At 40.6% G+C, this 24,497-nt stretch overlaps 1 protein-coding gene across 1 annotated transcript in view; it reads left to right on the top strand.

Moving 5' to 3' along the window:
* The window catches only part of ARHGEF38 (Rho guanine nucleotide exchange factor 38), a 36,728-nt gene extending 12,996 nt beyond the window's left edge, over positions 1-23,732 (top strand). The window contains exons 4-14 of the mRNA XM_027677172.1: positions 4,284-4,431; positions 7,350-7,367; positions 11,311-11,510; positions 12,006-12,139; positions 13,784-13,888; positions 15,062-15,184; positions 17,521-17,841; positions 19,866-20,006; positions 21,184-21,382; positions 21,564-21,823; positions 22,531-23,732. Coding sequence (XP_027532973.1) covers positions 4,284-4,431; positions 7,350-7,367; positions 11,311-11,510; positions 12,006-12,139; positions 13,784-13,888; positions 15,062-15,184; positions 17,521-17,841; positions 19,866-20,006; positions 21,184-21,382; positions 21,564-21,823; positions 22,531-22,716 — 1,835 coding nt within the window. The 3' untranslated portion in view covers positions 22,717-23,732. The remainder of the gene's footprint in view (positions 1-4,283; positions 4,432-7,349; positions 7,368-11,310; positions 11,511-12,005; positions 12,140-13,783; positions 13,889-15,061; positions 15,185-17,520; positions 17,842-19,865; positions 20,007-21,183; positions 21,383-21,563; positions 21,824-22,530) is intronic.
* The last annotated feature ends 765 nt before the right edge of the window (positions 23,733-24,497 follow it).

The raw sequence follows: 24,497 nt of genomic DNA, 5'->3' as shown, positions 1-24,497 counted from the left end.
ACGTGAAAGAATAAACATAACTCTCTCCTGTCCTCCACTCTCATCAGACTTGACTTCCTCCCCAGTATCCCTCCCAGAAGCTGGCATACTAGAGGCTGTCCATAATGACGCAGGAAAAATGACATGTGAAACCTGTCCAGTTGTTCTACTGTACTTGCTCTTTTTTCCATCCATCTGGATGTTGAAGGGGAGGAAGGAAAGAGAAAATGAGTTTAGAATGAGTAAAACCTGCAGCACTGAGTTATACAACTTACTGATAAGATCCTTTTCATCGAGTTTGATATTGCCTTCCTAAATCCACTCATGCTTATACCAACTCTTATAACGCATACTCATACTTATGCCATTGAGGAAAAGCATTAAAAATTATTGGAACAAAAAGCACGTCATATGTCACTACCTCCCCCCAACACTGTAAACATGTATCCGCTGGAGACACAGTTCATGTAAGAGGTGGTTAAGTGTGCTTAGCAGGGACTTGGACAGTAAACTAGGCTGTAATGAATCTGAAGTTTGTGGGATTCTGTGTAGGAATGTCTGTAGGGATTATGGGTATTTTCAGCAAACAGGTTGGCCCTGGATATGTCACAGCAGTCACAAGTTCTGCAGGTCAGGCCATGAATGTTAAGGCTATGATTCACTTGACATTCTAGTACAGCTGGAGAGATTTAAGAAGTTACCACTCATCAGGTCTCCTGTAACTGCTTCTTCAGTGCAGAGGCCCTAAGTGAGCCACCTTAAGGGATCAGGGAAGAATATTTAATTTACTTTAGTGCAAAGTTAGACAGTTTAGTTTAAAAAACTTCCAGCTGTGATTCAGAGGTCAGAGAGGTTCTTTCTCCCCTAAACTGACCACATATCACAGTTAACACATTATAGAAAGTACCCCTCTTCTCACGAATAAGGGGGTAAAAAATATTGGTTGCCACTTGACTAAGAAACATGATATTAAAGTGTATGAGGCTTGGGAAAAGCATTAATCCTAGCACGTCTCAATCAGGTTTGCCAAGGCAACAGCTTAACGTAGTTTGACACGTCTGTTGTTTGGCGGTATTTCAGTGAAAGTGCATCATGATGAGTCATACTCTTAATAAGCAATGTTCTATTCTAACAGGAAGTGCCTTTCTCACAGCCAAGAGAATCATCCTATTAGTTCCCTGTCACATCCAGAAGTAAAGACAAACAATTTCATCCATCTATTAGGTGTATTTCTCCAGAATCAGACAAAGAACCATGAAAATGTATGGTTTTGTGGATCACAGAGTTGGCTAACCTATGGCAGGGAAAAAGCTGTCAAGTAAGGTGTGAGACATTCTTTCAAAGGCTGAGATAAAAGCAGAGAGAATAACTGCATCACTATAAGCAGTAAGTTAGTAGGTTTATTGTCCTGTAAAACTACATCAAGGTAACTTTTTGGGGGGATCTTCATAATCAGTGTAAAAGTTGTTGAAGCCAGCCTATAGAAAAACCAGGCCGAGAATGTTTAACACATCCATCATATTCCCTCATGTTTAATGTTTTTAAATATCTTACATTGAAGTATCATACTTTAGAAGGCAACCCAATCACAGTGAGATTGAGGAGAACTGCTAATTCATTGCTTTGAAACCAAAACAATGTGGTTGCTCATATTCATGTCTTATTTTAGTCTATGTTCTCCACACTTAGGCTATGCCCACACTGACAAGTATTAATGTCCAATAGGAGCAGACTTGCAGATTTAAAGAGTTTCTACTAAGGAGCTGGTATCCATACTAACATTTCAAGAGGCCTTACTTCAGACTGGCTGTAGCCTGTTCCTGTGGATTGAGAGATGCCCTTTGTGGTTGGACTGCATAAGATGTGCCCTTGGAGTGTGTCTTCTGGTAATTACCACCCCCAAAGAGATCCAGTTTGTGTCTCTATGACTGCTCCACCACACATACAAGGCATGGGAGATGAGGACTAATGAGTGATTGGCTTCAAAAGCCCTCTCCTAATCTGAGCTAAAGTGCTAATGTAGACAGACCTTTGGTGGTGCTTGGTCTTCTGATGCTAAATGCCTCTGAGGTTAATTACCCTTTACAGTTCTCCCTCGAATTTTTTCTCCTCCCTGTTTTGGATGCTGTATATAGAGGAATATGAAGACTTAGTAACCTTAACTCAGCTGTAGCTATTAAACCTCCTCTTCTTCCCTCTCCTGCTGCTGTCCGCACAGGAAGTGCCACTGAAAGCCACGGGGAGAAACTGTTTCTGTTACTCAAGCCTTCCTCCTAGGATTTTATCTTTCACATGATGACCACCATACTCCAGAAGAGGCATCAGGCAGATTTGCATCTGTCAGAGTATTTTTAATTTTGTGCCGAAATACAGTGTGGTTTTGGTCCATAAAGCAAGCTCCCACAGTGATATGCCCAAAACTCATCTGATTCAGTCAATATGGCTCAGAACCAAGAAGGGCTTTAGGTTTAAGAAATCCATCTGCTTTTAAAAGGCCCTATCCATGAAATCAGCACATAATTTTTCTCATCACTGAGCATCAATGAAAGTATCTGTCATTGTGGCACAATACTTCAGTGAACAGAACTTGCTCATCTCATTCATCTTGGGGAAGATAATTTCCAGCCTCTAGTATATACTGAAAGGAGCTGTAAGTCTACAGCTTGCATTTTTTCCACTGAAAACGGAACCTCTCTTGAGTGCTTAGCATAGTTCAGGCCGTGCTAAGCACTGTGAGAGCTCATCATCTCTGAGAATCAAGCACCAAGTGCTCAGGATCAAGAGAAAGCTTGTTAAGGTTTCCTGTTAAATTGTTAGCTAATAAAGACCTGCATAGAGAGTTCATGGGAAAGTCAGGATGCAATGTGCATTGGTAGCATTCAACATTAGCAGTAAGCACAAGACAGAGAAGACAGCTAAAGAGCATTAACTATAGGATGCTGGTGCTTTCCTAACTATGCCCTTACAGTAACTGAAATGAACTCTGGTGGTCTTAGCTCTTCATTGTTTTTCCCTTATTCACACCTTGAAACCAACATGCATTAGACAGCCCAGTTAACCTTCGCTGCCAGGGGGAAAAACCCAGAGCTGTGTTACTGTGGTAACTGAATCATTTTTCACTTTAAGACGGAGCAGTTCAATGCAATGTATTATGAAACAGCGCACTCCGGTCAGGATGGAACATGCAGGATGCATGACAGCTCAGCGCTTGCTCTGTGGATGAATAGAGAGCTCCCAATTAATGTGGTGTTCAGCTTTTAACTTTAATAATCATTGCTATAACTCAAAAGGAATGTTTATAAAATGTTGGACTTGTTGCCACACAGATGTAATTTTCAGTAAATGCCCAAGACAGGAGTTTTTAGCATTGCTCTTTTTTACTATATGCATTTCCAAGGACTCTGATCAGGGCACTGCTACATGAGGATGTAAGAACCAAAATAATATCTCGTCAGAAGAGATGAAGTGTGCCTTCTCCGCCTGGATAGTATTTCTTACATACATAGAAACCGACAAAGGAGTTTTAAGCTGAGAGAATTAGGCTCCAGAATTAAATTGAAAATGAGTGTAAGACTACTTTAGTGCCTCTAAAATTCCCACCTGTTCTTTGGGGGAACATGGTGGTGTGGAGGACTTGAAATGGAAGTGGTTTCCCTCTTCAGTTATACATAAGCCTAGATACTATATAAAAATGGCTGTAATCCATTGTGGGTTTACTTAATGAGGGGAGAGGTAGAGATTGTCCCTCTGTCATGAGAAGAAAATTCTCTATTCTAGGCTATAACAATTGCCATTTCAGGATTTTGCAAAACAGATAAAATTGAAATGGCTAGTGTAAGATAGAGTCATTATTCCTGTTATAACCGAATTAAGTTCATATTTAGTTGTAAAAAAAGTCAAAAGGAAAACTAACAGGCTTACATTCATCCCTCCTGCCAGCCCATGACACAAAAATGGTCTCCCTTTATCAGTTAAGTCTCATGTGTGTTTTCCAATGCAGGGGCATTAAGCTGGGGCAGTGAATTAGGAGATTGTGTTTGAAGGGGTGCAAGGTATAGAGATTTCACGCTTTTTCCTGAGGGAATTTTTTGCATTAACACTGATATAATGATGCCTGGCTATGACAAAGATGAGCAGCTGAGAAATACATGTAATAAATAATGCACATAAACACGCAAGATCGTTTCTAAGGGAAGTAAAGTGCAAGCCAGCCTTTTTAGCTCACGGCTAATGTGGTGGAATAATAAAACTCCTTCTGAGATGCTGTTGTCTGACTTGACATGCTTTGTTTTTCTCCTTAACAGGGGAAGTGTTCTTGCAGATTAAAGGCCCACTAGAAGACACATATAAAATCTATTGCTATCACCATGATGATGCACACACCATGCTGGAATCCTATGAAAAGGATGAAGAACTGAAGCAGCATTTAAGAGACTGTGTACAGTCCTTAAAGTAAGATCTTTTCAAATGATGATTTCCATCCATAGTCAGTTTGCCTGGCAGGGAACATTTTAAATGGATGTAGATGAAAGGTCCCCTGTAAATCTGGAGTTCTATAAGGCTTGCTGGGAGCTCTAGCTTATGCTGCTTTCATGAAAAGATGACAAGCCAGGGGCCATGATTAGATTTCTTTCTCTCTAAGATGGCCAAAAATAGCACAAGAAAGGTTGCTCTTCCCTTAGTTTCAGTGCCCCATAGTGGCAAATAAAAAAAATGCTGCATCATATCCTGGGCTATTGGAAACACCTTGCCCAGCTCCCAGGAAACTGGCTGTCCCCCTGTTTTCAGCAATTCTATTGCTTGAATTTAAATAGCCTGTAATGGAGCTACTCAAATGCACTGGTGTTTCTGGGCCCCTGTTGCAAGGCCCCAGGGGGGTCTGGAGCTGCTATATGGTGCTGAACCCCTCATGATGGGGGTATTTGAGAGCGAACAGTGATGGAGCAAACTGCCAGGTCCCACCAGTAGGAGATGCTTTATGCTGTCGGCTTCAGCGCCAGCCCCTCGGGGAAATGTGTCAAGAACTGAGGATGCCTCAGAATAAAGGACTCATCTTTCCTTCACCACAGCCTCCTCCTGCAGGCAGTCACTGGAACCTGTTCATCCTCTCCATGGAGAGTGCTTCTCTTTCCACCCATAAATTCTCTTGCCCCCTTACTTTCCCAAAAGCATCACACAGAGGTGTCATGAGGGAACACGCCACAATTTCAGAGCAGAGATGTGTTAAGACTTAGGAGATGGGAAGTATGTCCAAGTGAAATCTGGAAAGAGTGGTGCAGGAAAATATCAACAACACTGAAAGAGAAATGTTTACTTTGAAAACAGGTTATGTTGAAAGTGACGCTTATTTTGTGCAATATATCTGGTTATTAAATACATAACAAAGTATATGTGCAGGGTGCTCAGGTTTTAGCTACTCTGGAAGTTGAAAGAAATAGATTTTCATATAAACTCAGACTTTCAGGCTAATGGATGACCAGGTATCTCCCCTAAGGGAATGTTTTAGTTGCCGATGCTTGCAATATTCTTTCCTGGCTAATCAAGAGAAGCTGCTACTGTCATTCATCCCTGCTGCTGAAGCAAGGGGGCATGGAAGAAAATAAAGATAAAAAATAGCATCCACGTACATGCTAGGGTGGAGGCTGTCACTTGAATTCCAGAGCCAGCAAGAGGTGCTCCTGTTCCAACATCTCAGCTGAGCTTTCTGAAGAGAAAGGATATTTTGTGCTGAGCTACTGTATCTCTGCTAGCAGGAAGTGACAAAGACTTCCTTACAATGAAGCCTTGTTTTGTCTTGTTCTTTCCTGATTAGCCTTTAAACAGGAACCAACGATAAAAGCACTGGTGTGTGCATACTATGTTGTGCTTTTTCCCAGTGCCTAAAGATTGCAGTCAATTAAGACCTAAAAGTGCACGCTCAAATGCTCAAATGCAGAACTGTGGTCATTTAAACCTGTTACTACCCATTGGAAAATATTTGCCCTAGGAAGAAAATTATGTAGGATTGTTACCAAATAAGTTATAGGCTGTTTTCCATTGTGAGACATAACAAATGCAGGCAATGGGGGGTGGGGGTGGAGGTGGAGGGTGGGGTCGGGGTGTGTGGGTGTGGTCTGGTGACGACTACTCTTGAAAAATGTTTACTTGTTAAATATTTTTTTTCCCTTGGAAAGAATACTATTCCATTTTAAAAAATCTTAAATTAGCTGACATTACTAGGGACTTCTGTTCCTCAGCTGAGTAATATCTGACATGTAAAAAACAAGTTCTATATCAGGAGCAATTTGAGAGTGGCAGTCTGCACATCTGTACAGACAAATCAGATTTAATTAGCTATTCTGAGATTCCTATTCCTGTTGACTGAAGAGGAAAAAAATTCATTCCAAAATGTAGGTGTCTGCATTGGAGACGTGCAAATCCAAATTCCGTAGAGTCTCATGTTTCAGCTGTGATTATACAAACTGGGGATATTGTTTGCTAGTTTAGCCAAAGAAATGCAGCTGGTAGAAATGAAAGGATGCTGGCAACTACCTGCTCAGCTTTCAGCCTGAAGTAGCTCGGTCACATATTACAGGGACAGAGGGACGTCCTAAGCACACAAAATGCTGACAGTGCAGAAGCTATGAAAGCACCAGCTTCCAGATGCTCGGCTAGACACTGGTGGGCAAGGAGATGAGAGTGCAGGCTGTCAAAAAGAAGTGGCTGAGGATGTGATGTCAGGAAAGCCTAATGCAGAGATGGGGGGACATTTGGTTCTCTTGCATTTGAGTGAATTCATACCACAAGGAAAATATTCTGTGCATGTGCTTGCATGTTTGCAAACTACAATTGTAAGTCCCTGCTGCTTTCAGTATATAAATCTACTCTATCCTACTCTGGAGAGGTTTCATTTGATGTGTAGTCTACAAAAAGCCTAACAGCTTCATTGATTCTATATCCTAAAAGGTTAAAAGGTATTCTTTCTCATTTAGAAATACATTTCTTTTTAAAGAGAGAAGACAGGAATGTATGTAAAGTATAAGAATGATATATTTAATTTTATTTTTTGTATTAACGACTTAATATTTCTCAGAATTGCTAGCAGAGTGATACAAACTTCCTTCTCTTAACAGCTGGCTTTCATAGCCAAAGCCAGGTTTCTGACAATCCTTTCTCATTTGGGTCTGTCCTTTCAAAAAGTTATAGGGCCAGATTAACCGATACTCTCTGACTGTTTTGTACAGCTCTGCTGACACATAGCAGCCATAAACCTAAGTTAACTGGCCAGTTACAGCTACTCTGTGTCACTGAAATGTATCTGAGAATCTGGCTCCTGTATAAATCCTTTTAGGAGGATTCTAATACATGTTTTGTTTTCTTCTCTTTTGCAGAAAGATATATGAAGAAGAGTAAGTACTCTACTTTTCTTACATGTAAAATAATCTTTAAAATACCTTTAATTTATCTTTAGTATGTTTAAAACTGTACAGGTGGAAATTTTAAGAATACTGACAAATTTTATGTCAGTATAAGCCAAAGATTTTTCCAGGACACTTGTAGAGGGCTGTGAAGCCTGCAAGACTGCTTGTCAACAACATAGCATCAATTTTTGAAATTCAGACATTCTGAAATCATTCTGCATAGGCTGCTGTAGACCTGCTACAATACAGACAGATTCGCAGGTAAAGGTATTTTTAACCTTATGACCCCTTCAGTAGCCTTATATGAGAAGCCCACCTTAGGATTTTCCTTCTGATAGTGACAATGACGAGCTCATTGCAACGCTTAGCCAGAAAACTCCTCCAGCCACTGGTGAGTTGTGGTTAAGGGACTTCTGTGCAAAATGTGACATCTTTGAAAAGCTATAAAAGAGAATTTATCACAGCTACAGTTTCTGGACATCCAGCAGGTTGGGATCATTGAAATGCAGCGATATCTGTAGTTACCTGCAGTGAGAGGTCAGAGGAGGGGGTGGCTGAACAGAAGGAAAAGATTATAACTTCAGATGAAATGTTAAGAGAAGAGAGGAGCAAGTGTGGTCTATATTGGTAGGAGAGGAACAGACCTACCTGTAAAATCAGAGAATTTGTTAGTCATTCGCATGTCATAATTATGATCTGCGTAAAATACACTTCAAAGGATTTGCATGTTGAAACTCTAAAGTTGGGGGTTCCAAGCTTTACTCTATGATAGGAAATAGTTTTTCTGCATGTTGTTTTGATAAAGAACATTCTTGTATACACCTGTCCCTGAGCTTGGCTACCTCACCTGGTGTGGTGGCGTTTGCCTTCCCTGCTGACCAGCAGAGCACTCAGAAATTCCATCACCTGCAACTCAGCTTAGAGGTTGCAGAGTTGTGGGAGGACTGCACCCAAAAATCCAATTGACGTTGAACTGAAAAATACAGCCTAACTCACTCCAAATGGTCTGTGATGTTGCTGCTTCCAGATTGCTTTTCATTCAAACATGATCAAGAAAGCAATTACATAAATACCAGACAGTGCTGCCCTTTGCTAGCAGCTCGATAGGTTAAAAACTCTGCTTGGCTTAACAAGTGTGTGACCTCAGTGAATTCCCTGGGTTTGCATGAGAGGCTTACGGCACAGTAAATTATTTCTCCTACATGCCTTGTACTAACATGGAGCTGAACAGCAAACCGTGAAGCCTGAGACTTTAAGTTGGCTCTGCAGCCTGATGCCTACACACTATTTCAAAACTGGCAAGCTGCATATCCCACCAGCCTCAGCCTGGCTGTACCACACTGGCGGTTGTGTTTGCCACTGGAACAAGCTGCTGGGTAATGAGACCAAATGAAATTAAATCCTGCATCACCTGCCTTTGTGTACCTCACCACCATGGGTTTTTTAAGTAGGTGGGAATCTTTCTGTATGTGTGACTTTGGGAGGCAGGAGGAAGGATATGTCATGAAGCTCACTGCAGTTACACCAGCAGCATTTACTGCGGAGCTACAGTAATAATTTGCGATGAGATTAGTACAGCTATGTATGACCTAGAATACTTGCTAAATTCACAATAACACGGGGGGAAGGCTGAAGTAGCATCACAAATGAATTATCAACTTAATTTTCTGCACAATAGATGTCACAAGCTGTTACTCTCCTATTACTCTCCTGCTTGGGTTGCGTGGCAAGGCCGTGTCCTGCCCAGTGGTCGGGTGTGTCCTAGCGGGAGGGGACGCATTGCAAATGGGACTTGTCCAGGAAGAGTGGCTATCTCAGCTAATAGTGCTGGGGAGAATCAGATGAGTTGAACTTTTGCATTTTGTGCCCCAGGGAGTCGTTATCTTATAACAAACCTGCTATCTCTCACACCATACTGCAAGACTGTGTCATGCAGATACGAAACAGAGGACTGTTTATCACTTAGGCAGCTGTCCAAAGTGCAACTATATAAAGAGAAGACACTTGAAGATTTTTCCATTCATGAGGCAGCTTTTATACATTTGCATTCATGGGGCTTTTCAGAGAAAACAATAACAATTTAAGATTTTTTTTTTCATTATTGCCACCAGAAGCTGAAAGAAGGGAAAATAGCTCTCTATTTAATGTAGGGTATAGGGGAAATGAGGGGGATTGAAATGATGAGAAGGTTTCGGGATATCAAGAAGCCATAAAAGGCATCTACTGTTAATTTTTTTTCATGCAGAACTTTTTTACAGATAATGTCTGAGACGGTTTAAATATGCAGATGTCTCTTCTCAAAGACATTCAAATTGTTAGTTAATTAGTCAGCAGTAAGGATTGGCTCTTGTACTTTTTACACATATAAAAATGGGAATGAAGGGGGTTTTTTTGTTTTACTCTTTCTGCTGCACAAAACAATAGATGTCAGCCTGCAAAACCAAGTGGCTGTTCCCTGTTCTTTGTACTTTCCTACGCTGTGTTATTTCATCTTTCCACGTGCAGAAATCCTTCTTTGTCTACCCTTAACTCCTGCATAGTTAATGTCAAACAACTTTTTCTGCTCCAAAGCAGCCTTTTGGCCATGCAAATGGAAAACTTGCTCTGCTTTATTGCCCTCCACGTGGTTACCAGCAGCTCATGCTCAGTTTCAAGAGGGAGGTCCCAGGTAGCTCGTGTTGGAGCTTTGCCTGGTTTGCTGAGGAGCACTGTAGTGAGGAGAGGCCTCAGACATGTCTGTCCTGCTGCTGGCGGTTCAGCAGTGGCTGGGCCTGGTCTTAGGACTTGACCACCTGGTGTTACTTGTTCTGGGGACACCCCATGTTTCTACCAGCCACACAGAAGGTAATGAAGGCATATATGGCTCGGTCTTGCCCTTCCCTGTTTCCTTCCAGGCTATTGTGGCAGCCTGCACGCTGCACAGCCTCTTCCATTCAAGCCCGGAGAGTGTAAGCAAAGGCTTTTGTCCAGAGCAGGGCTGGAGCATGAGTTCAGCTGGCTTGGGGCCCAAGAGCTTGGGTGGCCTTCATGGCACTTGGATGCCTGGGGAAACTGCTCTGCTGCCCTTGCCCTGCCAGTGGGGGTTTACCCTAGATCCACAGAGCACCCCTTTTGCCTGTGCTGGAAGCTGTGACTCCCCTACTCTCGTCCTTCCGCCACCCTGACCAGCTGCCTGCTTTGCCTTTGTGTAAGGAGTCTTCCAGCAGGTTGGATCAAGCCTGGGTGAATATCCTGTGTGTTCAACATTTCCTCGGGCCCAATCTGGTACCCTTTGGAAGCTCAGGCATCATTAGAAATAACTAGCTGGCAGCCAGCAAAGAAAAGCCACAAGTAAAAGAGAGTAGAGCTTAAGGGTCAGGTCACTGTGGCAAGTCAGAGATGTTGTGAGAAGGGATGCACTTTGAGCAGGCATCCCAGTTACTCACAGCATGTAGATGTTGAAATTTTAAGCCTGAGGCGCCAGAGCAGGATGTAACAGCCCTGCTCACATGCATTTCTCAAACTTCCTGTTATTTGTTCTTCCACCTACTTCTCCCTTCCTGGGTGTTGTGATGTGTAAGTTATACCATATGCACCCTCAGACTGAGTGGGACAATTTCAGAAGTAATGTCTAAGCAATAGTCTGGTAGGTTGCTGAAAATACAGAAAATTCTGCATGTATTTCACATTGAGGGGGCAACAGGAGAGTTTCATTTACAACAGGCTCCGTTCCCTGATAGATGTGTCTTATTTTTTGACTTAAATGGTAATTGCACTTAAGTGACTATTACTCAGTGCAAAGGATTGCTCTGGTTTTGATAGTTTCTGTAGGTGAAAGCTCAGCTGAAGGATATAAAAGGCAGCAGCTTCAATCACTAGACAGAAATAATAACAAGGTTTTGCCTTCAAGGAATTTCTCATTTTGTGACAATTTTTTTGGTATAAATTATAGAGGAAAGCCAAATCTAATGGACATGGGATCTCTGATGATTAAACCAGTGCAACGGGTGATGAAATATCCCTTGTTACTCCATGAACTCTTGAATTCAACTCCTGCTTCTCACCCTGACCACAAGGCGCTTCAAGATGCCCTTTTTGCCATGAAAAACATTAATGTGAACATCAATGAACTTAAAAGGAGGAAAGATTTAGGTAAGAAAAAAGCACATCACGTCTTTGTAGGTTTGGGCTGTCCATTACAAGAGAGGTTTCAACTCCAGGTATTTCACTACAACAGTTTTGGCTGGTGCCACCCATGCTGTGTAATACACCGAGTTTCAAGAAGGTAACAGATGCCTTAATGTCACTTATCCTCAGCCAACTATGTTATCTGCCTGGTAACTCCAGTATCAAAACTATGAAAGAATTCATGTTATATTGTCTGTAATGCAGTTGCAAACACTGATAATGATTAAGATGCAGTAATAGTAATATTTCTTATAGACTTGCCACATTGAAGCCCTAACTTCACTCCTCCCAAGGTTAGTGTTGATAACAGGGTTTTCATCCTCTCAAGCATTTTCACACAAGATTACAGCAAGTGACATCAAAGTGTCTGCTTTCAAATGGTTTCATATTTGTGTGCCTGTCCCTTTGAAAAGTCCTGCGAATACAGATTATTAATGTAATGAAATTCTCTGTCTGCAGTGCTGAAGTATAGGAAGAATGATGACGATGAAACCCTTAAAGAAAAGTTTTCCCGACTGAATATTCACTCCATTAGCAAGAAATCCAAGAGGGTCACCAGCCATCTGAAAATACTGACGGGTGGAGAACCTCAGGTACTTACTCATCCCACTGCAGATTTGCATCAACAGCTTCAGTTCTGCTTTTGCACTGGATGTTTTTCAAAACGTGTTGGAAATGGAGTTTGTGGTGTTGCGCTTTTTTTCTGCATAATTTATAAAGTAATTTTCTGACTCTCAGAGAAGACAGGAAAGATCTTTGTGATTGAAATAGAAAATAATGTAATGTGTTCTCCACCTTTTCCTTTTTTACACAAGAGTTTCTCAAACTTCTGATCTTCAGTAGAGAGGAAGTGAGTGGTAGTTTTGTAAAACTAAGCCTGAGGTCAGCATTTGGCAGATAAACTGGCAATAGTTATTGTTGGTGCTGAGAACATGTTCAGTCCGTCTTGCTCCATGTTGTAGCATTCAGGTTCGGAACCCATCAAGAAAGATGAGCAATACCTCTAATTAGGAAAGGCCGTGGGGTTTGCCTCTACATGTGTAAAGGCCTGAAACCATCAAAACTACCAGAGAAAAAGAACTCTGTGATGAGTCTGATGGGTGTCAGGCAGCCAAAAATAAAATGCTCCTTCATAATTTCAAAGTTGTAATTCAAAACCTAGCAGGATAAACATTTTCAGGAAAGCTTAAATCTAAATCTCAAAGAAAATCAATTGCAACTGACCTTGAAAATGATATCCAGTACACCTCACTGCATGAGATGGCTGATCATACCAGGTCACTTGCCTTTCTAGATGTGACTTTATGAGGTACATGCCATTTTTTCCTGTTTTGTTTTTTATCAGTGGTTTCCCCCTTTCTCTCATGCAAACTACCCACATTTTTTTTCTGTTCATTTATTTGTACAGTGGAAATTTTTGTATTCAGAATGTGACAGGCACCAGGAAAGCTATAAAATGAGAAAAAAAACGGAATTAAATTTGATTAAGACGATATGTGATTTTTTTTTCCCCTTTAGAAGCTTCTGGTTTATGTTTTTTGGTTTTGTTTCTCATTAAGCTCGAAACATTTGAGAATCATTTTAGAATCAGAATACATCTGTTAAAGATTCAGCTGTCTCTGCTGCTTAATTAAACTAAGAAAGTTTCCAATTCACATGTTGAAACACGCTGTGACCCTTACAGCGAGACCCCTAAGACGAGCCCTGAGATTTCTCAAGCTTCTAAAGTGAGAGGTAGGCAGAAATAAACGTGTTTTCAGGGTGTTTCCAGCTGGCGCACAGAAGCAGCACAAGCCCATTCCCAGCTGCCGGCGTTTCCAGGGAAGGGCTGGCACGGCTCTGGGGTAACAGCGCCATCTACAGCCCGCCGAAGGGAAAGCGCCCCATCACCCACGGGCCGGCCCCCGGGCAAGGGATGCCACGACACCAAAACATCTCACCATCTTCCCCCTCCTCTCCTCAAACGGAGCAACAATAAGAGCTTTGTCGGCACGCGCTGGTATGCTCGTAAAAAAGCAACTCCACGAGGATTTAAAAATTAAATTCTCTCTCACGTTGCCTTGTGGTTTTGACTTCTCTTGAATTAGAACTGGTTTTGGGAGAATTAAGGGTTGATCTGTTTTCAAAGGGAGGAGTTCAGGGAAGGTTTGGGATTTTTTTAGCAGCACTCTGGATGTTTCTTTCGTTAGCCAGGCTCCTTTGGGCCACCAAAATAACAGTGGAAATGTCTATTTTAGGTGAAAGATCAAACCTTTAATAAGGAAGAAAAATTGTTTCGAAGTTTAGAGAAGACTGTGAAATTGTGTGTGAAGAACATTTCGCTCTCTTCACAACATCTACAGGTGGGTACAAGCCTTTTTGAAATCTGTGGCCACAAAATCTTGACCATAACCAGTTTGACACAGATTTCTGCCACTGGTTAGGCAACGCCAAATTATTTATAAGCAGGCCTGTCTATGTCAGAGTATTAAATAAATGAGCTGTGGTGCTGCTGCATTGCTGAGCCCATGGCAAAGAAGTTTTGAAGCCACCTCTTTTGCATTTTTGCCCTGACAGAAGCAGGCTTTGTGGAGATCCACAGGTGCAGTGCAGAGAAGAAGGTGCTGTCTGGTGGCACAGTTAGGACTTTCAATCGCTGTGTGAAGCTGTTGCAGCCATCTGCTGCAGTCGAGCACGAACTGCTTCTCATTAAAAATGGAAGAACTGAGTTGCAGCCATATGAGTTAAAATGTCCTATAATATGTATTTTGGATGTGAGGACTCCTTCCTTTTTTCTCTTGCTATGTTGTGTTGAGGCCTAGCATTAGATGTATAGAGTGCTCAAGTTCTGTAAGTGTCTTTGCTTCAACCCTCCTCTCCAAAGTTGAGGGTTGGCTTGTGACTTATCAACCTCTCCCTCTCATGGACTACTTGCTAACTTTGGCATGAGGCCAAAGTGTAAGTGTGCCCTAACCAAACTCAAAAGTTGTTTAAGAGGTGGGTAAGATCAAAAGCCAGATGGCCGGAGCTTATTACAAACACACCCTGTTTGGTTCAGCAAACAGGGTGAGGACAGTGAGCTCAGCCCACATGGGTTGATGCCTGGAATGGTGCTGACTGTTCCTTATCCAAATAGATCCACACTTCATTAAGATTAAAATTCTGAGTAAGTGAAATACACCATTTTAGTTTTACTTAGTCCCCTAAAAGAGGCTTTTGAGGATGCATGGGTCTTGAGCTGGCTTCTTGCTGAGGAGTAGCTGATTTCCAGTGGGACATTCATTAGTTTAGGGCATAGTTTTTTCAGATGAACATTAACAACTTGATTCTTAAGTAGTTTACATTGAAAATAGACACACCACAGGAAAATATTATCACAGTAAACAACCCCACAATGGCTGGAAACTGCACAGCAGCTGCATGAGTGTCAGAGATGGAAAATTCCATCAGTATTATTGCAGTATCTGTCCAAGCAAACACAGTATATTAAAATAGGTTGTAATACTGTTTCATCTTCCTACCATCTTCTCTTTTAGGATTCTATACATCTGGCTGCCCAGAATATAGTTGGGCTTCAGGAAATCTTGCAAGATAAAGGTGACAAAGTCAATGACTCTTTGAAGAAAGGGAACAACACTGCAAATCTCTGTGAAGACCTTGTAAGTTTATGCAATATCCAGTGTTACACAGCTCTCTGCATGTGTGAGAAAACAGGTGTATGTGAGGAAGACTAGGATAGAAGGGAACTAACCCCCCCCACCTTAGGAATCCATTGGGAGAGATGAGTGGGGTTTTTGGTTGAGTTTCTGTAAAAAATAAGATAAAATTCTGTGTAAATGCATTGCATTTTCCCTAGAACTAAAGAAAACTTCTCAAGCTCAATTCCTGGGTTTAAACTAAAATCTTTGTGCTAAATTTGTATGTCTTCAGACAAGAGCACCAGACCTTGCCTTTGTACTTTCATTACCAGCACTTGCAGTTTAAGGGTGAATTTTGTGATCTCTATTGTGCTCATGTAGTGTTAGCTCTAGAATCGCAGATCTGTGAAAATCTCAGATTTATTGACTTTTCAAGTAAGTTATTACCTTTAGAGTCATAGAATCATAGAATGGTTTGGGTTAGGAAAGGTCTCTAAGATCAGTCCAGATATTAACACAGCACTGTCAAGTGCTCCACACAGGGAAACCATGAAAAATCCGAATATACCCCATTATAATTAATAAAGCAATTAAAAAAAAAAAGGTAAGAGTTTTTCAACTAGTCTTCTGCTTTCAGAATTCAAATAAACTCTAATGTCTGGATCTAATAAGATAGCTAAAATACCTCTTCAAAATGGGACAGGCTGCTTCTTCAAAGCGCTGCTCAAACTGGAAAAATTTAGAGGTGAAGGTTTTCTTACACTTTCCTAGCTCTGTGCTGACTAAAATAGAGCCATTCAATCCTTTCCAAAACACTCAGCCTGCAAGAAAAAGTATGCTCTTTGGCAGACCCCAGCCTTCAGGATAATGACAGGGAAGTAAGATGGTGTATATCCTTTCCTCTGAAATTCACATGTTTGAAAATTATCTCAAAAATTAATCTCAAAAATATCTCAAAGAAAGCTATTTTCAATGTCTTTACAATGAAAGAGTGCATAAAGTGCAAAAGAGTACCCCTCTATCATTGCAGTGGTGAGTGTGTTCATTATGGAAGCTGCCTTCATACTCAGAAACATAAAAAAGAAGTAAAGGTAATTCCACAAGAGCTGAAACAAAATACTTCTTTTTAGAAAAAAAATTGTAACACCTATCAGCTCATGATCCAGTTATTCTGAAGGTCTATGTAATTAAGAAAACCCCAAACAACTTAATCTTATTTGTTTTAACTGTGGACATTGTTATTAACCATGTTAAATTATCTGTTTATTTCTGTGTCTTGGATTTACAAGATTACAAGGATTCTCTATCCTATGTATAAGGTTTTTTTAAAAACAGACTTTTGTCTTGACATTGCACAATGGGTAGATGTTCTCACTGAACAACCCATAGGGTTCTTCCTGAAACGTTTTTATCAAGGGAGATCTCAGTACTGGGCTTGGGTTAATTTTTTTTTCCCCTTTGTGCATTTGTCAATAATTAATACCTTCCTATCTCATTAGATTTTTGGGAAAATTTTCAAATGGAAATAAAATAGGAACTATCTAGCCAGTGTATGTCATCTTGGCCTTGGGAGAGCAGTTCTGGGGATAAAATGGATGTGTCCTCAACTGTGATGTGTTTTGGAGGGTACAGATACAGCTGATTGTGTTCTCACATTCAACCCAACAACTTAATTCACATAGAATGTCCAAGAGCTTTAATATGATGATGAGTTTCACTCACTACGAACCTGTGCTGTATCTGAACAAGTGACTTACAAAAATAAATTTTATTTCATGCAATATTAATCCCTTGAGACAATTAGAGACTAATGGAAAAGCCTGAGACTTTTTTTTACCAGGTGTCTAATTTTGTTGTTTACTAGAGATAAAACCAACAAGCATAACCTAATTTAATCAAATCAAGTGATTGTTTGTGTTTGCTTAAACAGGAATTGAGTTACAACTGTTTCCAGGAAAAAAAAAAGGCAAAAAAGACTGCCACTTCACAAGACCTCATTGCCTTTAGGCTGTATATTGGCATGGGCCTTTCAGTTAAGGAAATCCTGGTTTTATTGGACCACTATACCAATCCTTGCTGTTTTCCCCAGTGGTAACACCCTATGGTCAGTACCACAGGCTGCATCCTCCAAGGGACCACTGCCATTACCAGACACTGCAAAACTGATATCCCTCCTTTGCAGTGTTATGGAGAGTCTAAGTCATGCTGGACCCTGCTTGAGGCTGCCACTGACAGCAATGCTTTGTGAAGAGTAATTAGAAGATTGCTTGACAGGCTGCCATCAGGCTCAACCTGTTACAGGGTCTGAAGGACTGTATGAATAAAGTAATGAGTAGGTCTGTTTTATACCTTTCCAGATGGCTCAACTGGACAAGCTTATTTTGACTCCTCTCTCAGCACTACAAGCCTTGTTTTCAGGCCCTCAGAAACTCATCCAGAAACGCTATGACAAGTTGTTGGACTACAACAGCTGCCTTCAGAGGTCAACCGGAGAAGAGCTGAACCTGGCAAAGAAAGACTATGAGGCTCTAAATGCGCAGCTAGTGGAAGAACTTCAGATATTCAACAGAGCAGCCAAAAAGATTGTGTTGAACTGCCTACATTGCTTCATCACCTTCCTCAGGAATATTATGTCTGCAGCACTTCAATCAAATTCTGCTGTGGTAGTGCCTGTTCCAGTAAGTACATTAGAAACAGGTATAGCTCTGACTTAATTTATCTTTTTTTCTTTCTGTATGCTTTGGTTAAAGTTATATAGGACACACATCTACAAGCTACACTGATTTTGTTTGTTCTGCTGAGCACAATCAGGTGTTTTTTTTTTTCCTTTGCAAGCTCAGCAAAGGTTAAATTCATAGAATCGCAGAATTGTTTGGGTTGGAAGGGACCTTAAAATTCATCTAGTTCCAACCCCGCTGCCGTGGGCAGGGGCACCTTTCACTAGACCAAGGTGCTCAGAGCCCCATCCAACCTGACCTTGAACACTTCCAGGGATAGGGAATCCACAAGTTCTCTGGGCAACCTGTTCCAGTACCTCCTGACACCACCCTGACAGTAAAGCATTTCTTCCTAATATATAATCTAAACTTACCTTCTCTCAGTTTGAAGCCATTCCCCCTTGTCCTATCACTACATGCCCTGATGAATAGTCCCTCTCCAGCTTTCCTTTAGGCCTCCTTTAGGTACTAGAAGGCCATGATAAGGTCACCCCACAGACCTGAGTTCTGAGAAACTTATGTTCTGAGCTTAAGATTTTTCAGACATGGACTTTTCATAGAGAATGATCCTAATGGAACTGTTCCAACTGTTCCAGTGATAGTAATGGCAAGAACATTACAGTAAGGCAAAAAGGAGGCAGCTGCTAGCATTTTAATCTTGTTTCTTAGCATCTACCCTAAATGGCCCAGAAAACGCAGGAAAGAGAAATTCTAAGAAAGTACATGAACATTTCTGTGACTGCTAGACCTGCAGAGTCACAGATAGTCGACTGCTAAAGAGAAACAAATTAGGAGATCTGATGAAATAATTTTTATGGAAAGCAAGTTGCTTTTAAACCCAAATATGCTGCAGAAGCTCCTGCAGACATCTCTCGGCAGTAAGGAACAGCTTTGTCTATGCTGGCATAGAAAGTCCAAATCATTTCACTTATGTAGCCAAAAGTACCGAAGGAGCCTGTGTGGACTACACAGGAGGGCATTACTTCCTCCAGCCCACTCTACCCTTTCTGGGCACTATGGTCATTACCTGAAGATTGAAATTGAAAAACTATTCTCAACTTGTGTGAAAATCATACTATGTTTCAGTTATGTCATACTTTTGTCTGGAGGACTTGAACCCCCTGAGAAGCATAGCTGCAACGGTGCCTTCCACACATCCAAATCCACTCACCTGAACCAGAGCAAGACTCTGTATAGGAAACACAGTGTAGTAAGGCAGTTCTAGAGTATTCCTTCCCATTAAGGTTTGAACAGAGCACATTATAGTCAGGGTAGCTGAAAAAAATTAAGAAAGCAAGGTCAGGATCAAAACAGAGCTATGTGTTTAATGGCAAAATGAAGACTTTTCCCACATGAAGAAATTGCATCCCTGTAATTTGACATTTTCATGTTTTGAAAGCTGTTGTATTGAGCATTGTTTTCTGTGAAGGTCTGGCTACAAAATCAAATCCTTTTTCTTTCTTTTCTGTTTACATCAGCAAATACATTTTTGGGGTAAGGCATAGACCAAAAGCACTTACTCAGTGCCACAGACAGAGACTCAGCTTACCCAACGATTTTTAACCTATTGGCACCCAGTTGTGCAAACACACAGCTGTGGGGTTGGCTACTCCAAGCCATGCAGCACATTGGCCACGCTGATAGCTGCTGAGATGCACATTTGCATCTGAAAGCAGGTGGCTCAGTAGCATAAGTACAAGGCTGTTCATTTTCAGCACCGTTCAGAATATTTTTAATGATTTAACTTCAATGGCCATGTCTTTTAAATCTAATAGCAATTACTAGAAACTTTCTTTAAGCAAGACCCTTTTTTCTCTCTACGTCCTGTATGTAGAGAGTACACTGCACTATGGGCTCTGCAGAAAATTGGCATAACTTGTCAGATTTCCTAACTCCTAGCATTCAGCCCATTAAGCCAAATATGCTCTCTCTCAAATCTCCTTACCATTTTGTACATGAGATCTAACCCACATTTGTGTTTGCAGCTGTCCTCCTCAAGCATCTGTGAAGTGCAGAATCAATTGATAGAGGAGGTTCACAAACTGAATTTTGTAAAAGAAAACAGCAGTGCAACATTTATTGAGAGAAAATTGAGCTTGGAAAGAAAGAAACCTGTCCCTTCTCCCGTGAGTACCATACATCTGGATCATGTATGAAGCATCCTCTTTTGATCGCTTTTGAAACAAATCCATTTTTATGCAGCCTAAAGGTTTGGGCTTGGTCTCTTCCTGAATCAGGTTGTTGGAGTGAAGCTGTTTCATTGACTAGAAACTTCTGAAGATTTTTCGCTTTTTTCATGTATTATCTTGAAAATCTACTTGAAATTACCTCTGATCACCCTTAGGCCTTTAAGCACATGTTAAGTCTAAGGTTGTAGAAATAACTTCGGTTACTTCTTTTGTTAAATACTCTTACAGTTCATCTTAATCTTGTAATTCAGATGATTTTTCCCCCCATGCTCAGCTGTGGTTATATGTACTGGTGTTTACACATATATGCACACATGCACACCCCGACAGCAGAAGATTTTAAAAATCCACCAGGCAATCTGTGTCCCCCTGGTTCCCAATCTTATAAGACATCTCCAGAGCTTTTAGGAGTCTAGTTTACAGTAAAGTAAAGACTCAAGTGCAGATTTACAGGAGAAGCTGAGGAAGCTGTAGGATTCCTTTTAGCATCAGTAAGGCAAATGTGTTCTTGTTTCTGTGGTATGTTAAGATCATATTGATGTGCAGCACCTCCCTCTCTGCCCTCTGACCAAACTCTGACACAAATATGCTTCCAGCAGTTAATAGCTCCTTGTCTCATTTAGGGAGGTAATTTCACCCAAAAAGCAAACAGTTTGGGTGCCACTGATTTTTTTTTGACTAGTGCCTTATCATGCAAGTTGTTATGTGGTCTTAGCACACCTCAGCCCATTTTTGGATTGTGCTTTTTTTGGTGATATTACATAGTAATACAAAGGTCATTGCTTCAGTAAAACAATTAAGCAAGAGACAGTTCACATACAGAACACAATCCCTTTGAGAGCAGAGGACAGACTTAAGAGGTCTTTAATTAGTGAAATTTCTACATTTATTTAAAATCTGCCCTTTACTGCTCACCTATTAAAATAGCAGTTGGACAGGTCCTTTCTGCATATACAAAGGCCATTTGATCACATATAGCTGTCTAAGTAACTCCTTGGTCCATGTGTAAAAACGCGGGGTCCATTGGCAGCACACACAGATTTTTCTGCATCTAAGTTGCTCTAGAAATTACCTCAGCACTATTGAGTCTGAATATTTTTTTTTTGCTTTTCAGCTGGAGTCCCCACGTCAAACAGAAGGCCACAGGTTCAAGCTGTTGTCTACGTACAGCCCCGAATCACTGTACCGAGCTAAGCGCAAGTGCAATGCCACGCAGGAATTTGATATTGATTTACATGAAGGAGAACTGGTGGCTGTCGTGGAGCAAAAGGACCCCTTTGGAAGTACAAGCAGATGGCTTGTTGACACAGGAAGTAAGTTCTCTGCACAAAGATCCCAATAACAGCTTCCCTTTGAGATATTGATTTCTTTTCATTCTGGCCCCATCTGTTTGCCTCTGTCATACTGACAGCTGCATAAAATGGCTGGTTTTGAAATGATTTTAGCAGTGTTTTGCTGTTTGTTTATTTTCTGTCTCTTTATTCTGGTTTCTAGTCCTTAAAGGGTATGTGTATTCCTCCTTCCTGAGGCCTTACAATCCAGCCAAAGCACAGAAGGATGTCACAGAAAACGGCTTTAGTGATGATGATTTTGATAATATCAGCCTCTTTGTCTCTTCACGGCCCTCTACTGACAGCAGCACAAGAAGTCCAGGGCACAAGAAGAGTGACAGCAGCTCTTCTCTTCAAATCTGTGAAAATCCCACAATTAATGGCACAGGGACTGATGCTCTTCAGGATATGGATGATCAGCATGTAAGTATGATACACACTGTGCCTGTCTTCTTGTTGCTCCTATTTCAAATCTAGAATTATACTGTTTATAACTTAAATGGTTTCATTTCACACCCTAAAAGACTGGCACTAATCTATCAGTGTGACATGGGAATTTGTTATCCTCTATTCTTAAGTAGCTATGAGGGAAGAAAAGATAATCAGTTAAACTGTGAATTGCAGTTTAAAATAGACTGTTGCATTATCCCATGTACAATGCCTCATGGTTCTTCTATGGAGCAAGAACCTACAAAATAGCTCAGTTTGGGGCATTTTTAGGCTTACCATTGACAAGAAAGCTGTGGCAATGCTGATCAGCACAGCACAGAAGTGACCATGTACCTCATTTGAATACAAGAGCTTTGGGAAAGGTGATTTTCTCTGAGAAAACCTTGCTGGAAAATTCTTCATGCAATCCACATCCACTTGGTGTGAGCTGAAAACCAGCGTAGGTAGGTGAGGAGATCTTGGAGTTTGGTTCATTCCTCCTCATGCAGAATTCCCCAGAATCTTCAATTTTACTTTTATTTTGGCCCTGTCCAGCAATCCCAGGCACTGGTTGTGCACTGGTTTGTATACGTTATTACATGTTTTCTGTACACAGAAATCATACCAATACACAATGACAGGGTAAGATGTAACTACATTTTTCAATTCCTATTTTGGTTTATGTGGCTTTTGTTTTTCAGACCTTCTATGCTGTTTACGCATTTCAAGCAAGAAATGACCAAGAACTCAGTCTTCAGGAGTACCAGAAGGTTAGGATACTTCGTTTTTCTGACCTGAGTGGCAATAAAGAATGGTGGCTGGCCGAAGCAAAAGGTCAGAAAGGATATGTACCATCTAATTATCTCGGGAAGATGACATACGCTTAGGAAGAGAAGGGCCCATTGAGCCAGTCTCTCTGAAGCAAACAGAATAATCATCTGTTACATTTTGCAGCAAGCAAGGCAAACTCACAAGTGATTGACAGAAGCCATGGTATCCAGCACACAAATGATATTGAGAACCTCCATCCTCCAAAAGCTATCACCTTGTCAAGATCTGAGTGAAGAAAGATTTAACAGAAAGACTGATCCTGATTAACATCCTGAAGAGCTTGCATTTCTCTTACCCCATAATTTTCTCTTTTGTCAAAGCATCCTATGTCAAGAGTCAACCTACAAGTACAAATCACAGCTGAAATTATGTTTTTCTTCCATAATATTTAGCAAATAATATTCAAGATGAAGAGAATTAGCCTTGAAAAAGGACAAATTCAGTCATCAGGGATACTGTAGGCTGAATTGTTCCTTAACTGCTATTTCAATGAACATAGATGGATCTTAAAACTTGAACTTTTTGACTGTCTGTTTTTCTCCTCAGCCACTTTTGTAATGAACTTTTTTCTCAGTGGAGATTATTGGATTGGGAAAAGAAAAGAGGTTTCATTTTTTAGGAAACATTTCAACTTACAATATATCAAGCATGGTGGTACGAGTGACTGGTCCCAGGGAGGAAGGTATGTTTAGTTAAATATGGAAATGCAGGGGAGAAAAGAGGGGACACAAGAAACAGCTACTGTGAATTAAAGAAGCTACAATTTTCAAAAGAATTACACAACTGCTTTGTATGGTATAAACAGTTTGTAGCAATATGGAATTACCCCAGATTTGAAATTCCACATATATCTACACACTAAGCAGTTAGTGCAAAATCTGTGTAGTGAAATGAAACCTGTATTATTAGTCTTAGGAAATTTATTAATTAAAAAAAAAAAAGAAGAAGAAGGAGAAGAGTCAAGTGATGCCTTTGAAGGAATATTTAGTGCCTATCTGATTCCTTAAGTCAGATACAGGGATCATATTGTCTAGTGAATAGCTAGGAGTTAAGATTCATCAAAATTTCTCTTCCAGAAAAAAAAAATCATTCTCCAAGGGTCTGATGTTAGATTGAACAGTGAAGAATGTATCAATGAGCTCATTCACTGTTTGCAGATTTCAGAGTCAAAAGACATATTTTGCTAAACTATCCTCAAAACAGATGAGGCCATTTTTACAAGTTAATATAGTCCACATTGCATCCTCAATGAGCATAGAAAACAAGACATCCCAAGGAAGGAGCTGAATGTCAAGTAGTACTTCTTTAGGTCCACTGACTACAGCGATCCTTAAGTCAGGCTGGTGTCCTGCACTTAAACCAGACTGAGTAGTGATAAAAAATATCTCTTTGGGATTACCAGTGGTAACTAAGTGCTCATCACAATGTATTTCACTACAGCAATGCTAAGGTCCTCTAGTGATAACTGAACACCTTCTTGTGCTAAGCATTGCAACGAGGAAACAAAAAAGTGATTACGTCTGCAGCAAATAATGTAATTAAAGGTAAACTCCCGTCAGGTATTTTCTGTATTGCATAATTTCTTACACTGACCATTAAAATGACAACACTATTAAAATCAAGGTGAGGGTGGGATTATTGCTGGTTGAGGGTACACAGAAACTGTTCTAAAGTTTTGTGTAAATTTCTACTTCCTATAGTTGAAATGTGAGGTTTTAAGATGAACTGATTCAAAATGCTTAGCAAGATCTAATAGGAAATAACCTGTCAACAAAGAAAGGATAAGAAAAATTAAAGCAGTTGATGCAAACAATAGTTTTTGCTATGCTAATGAACC

Source organism: Neopelma chrysocephalum, unplaced genomic scaffold (genome assembly GCF_003984885.1).
Source record: "Neopelma chrysocephalum unplaced genomic scaffold, ASM398488v2 Primary Assembly neopelma1_42b, whole genome shotgun sequence".
NCBI classification, from domain to species: Eukaryota; Metazoa; Chordata; class Aves; order Passeriformes; family Pipridae; genus Neopelma; species Neopelma chrysocephalum.
The sequence above is the reverse complement of the archived record's forward strand: the minus strand, read 5'-3'. Positions and strand labels throughout refer to the sequence as shown.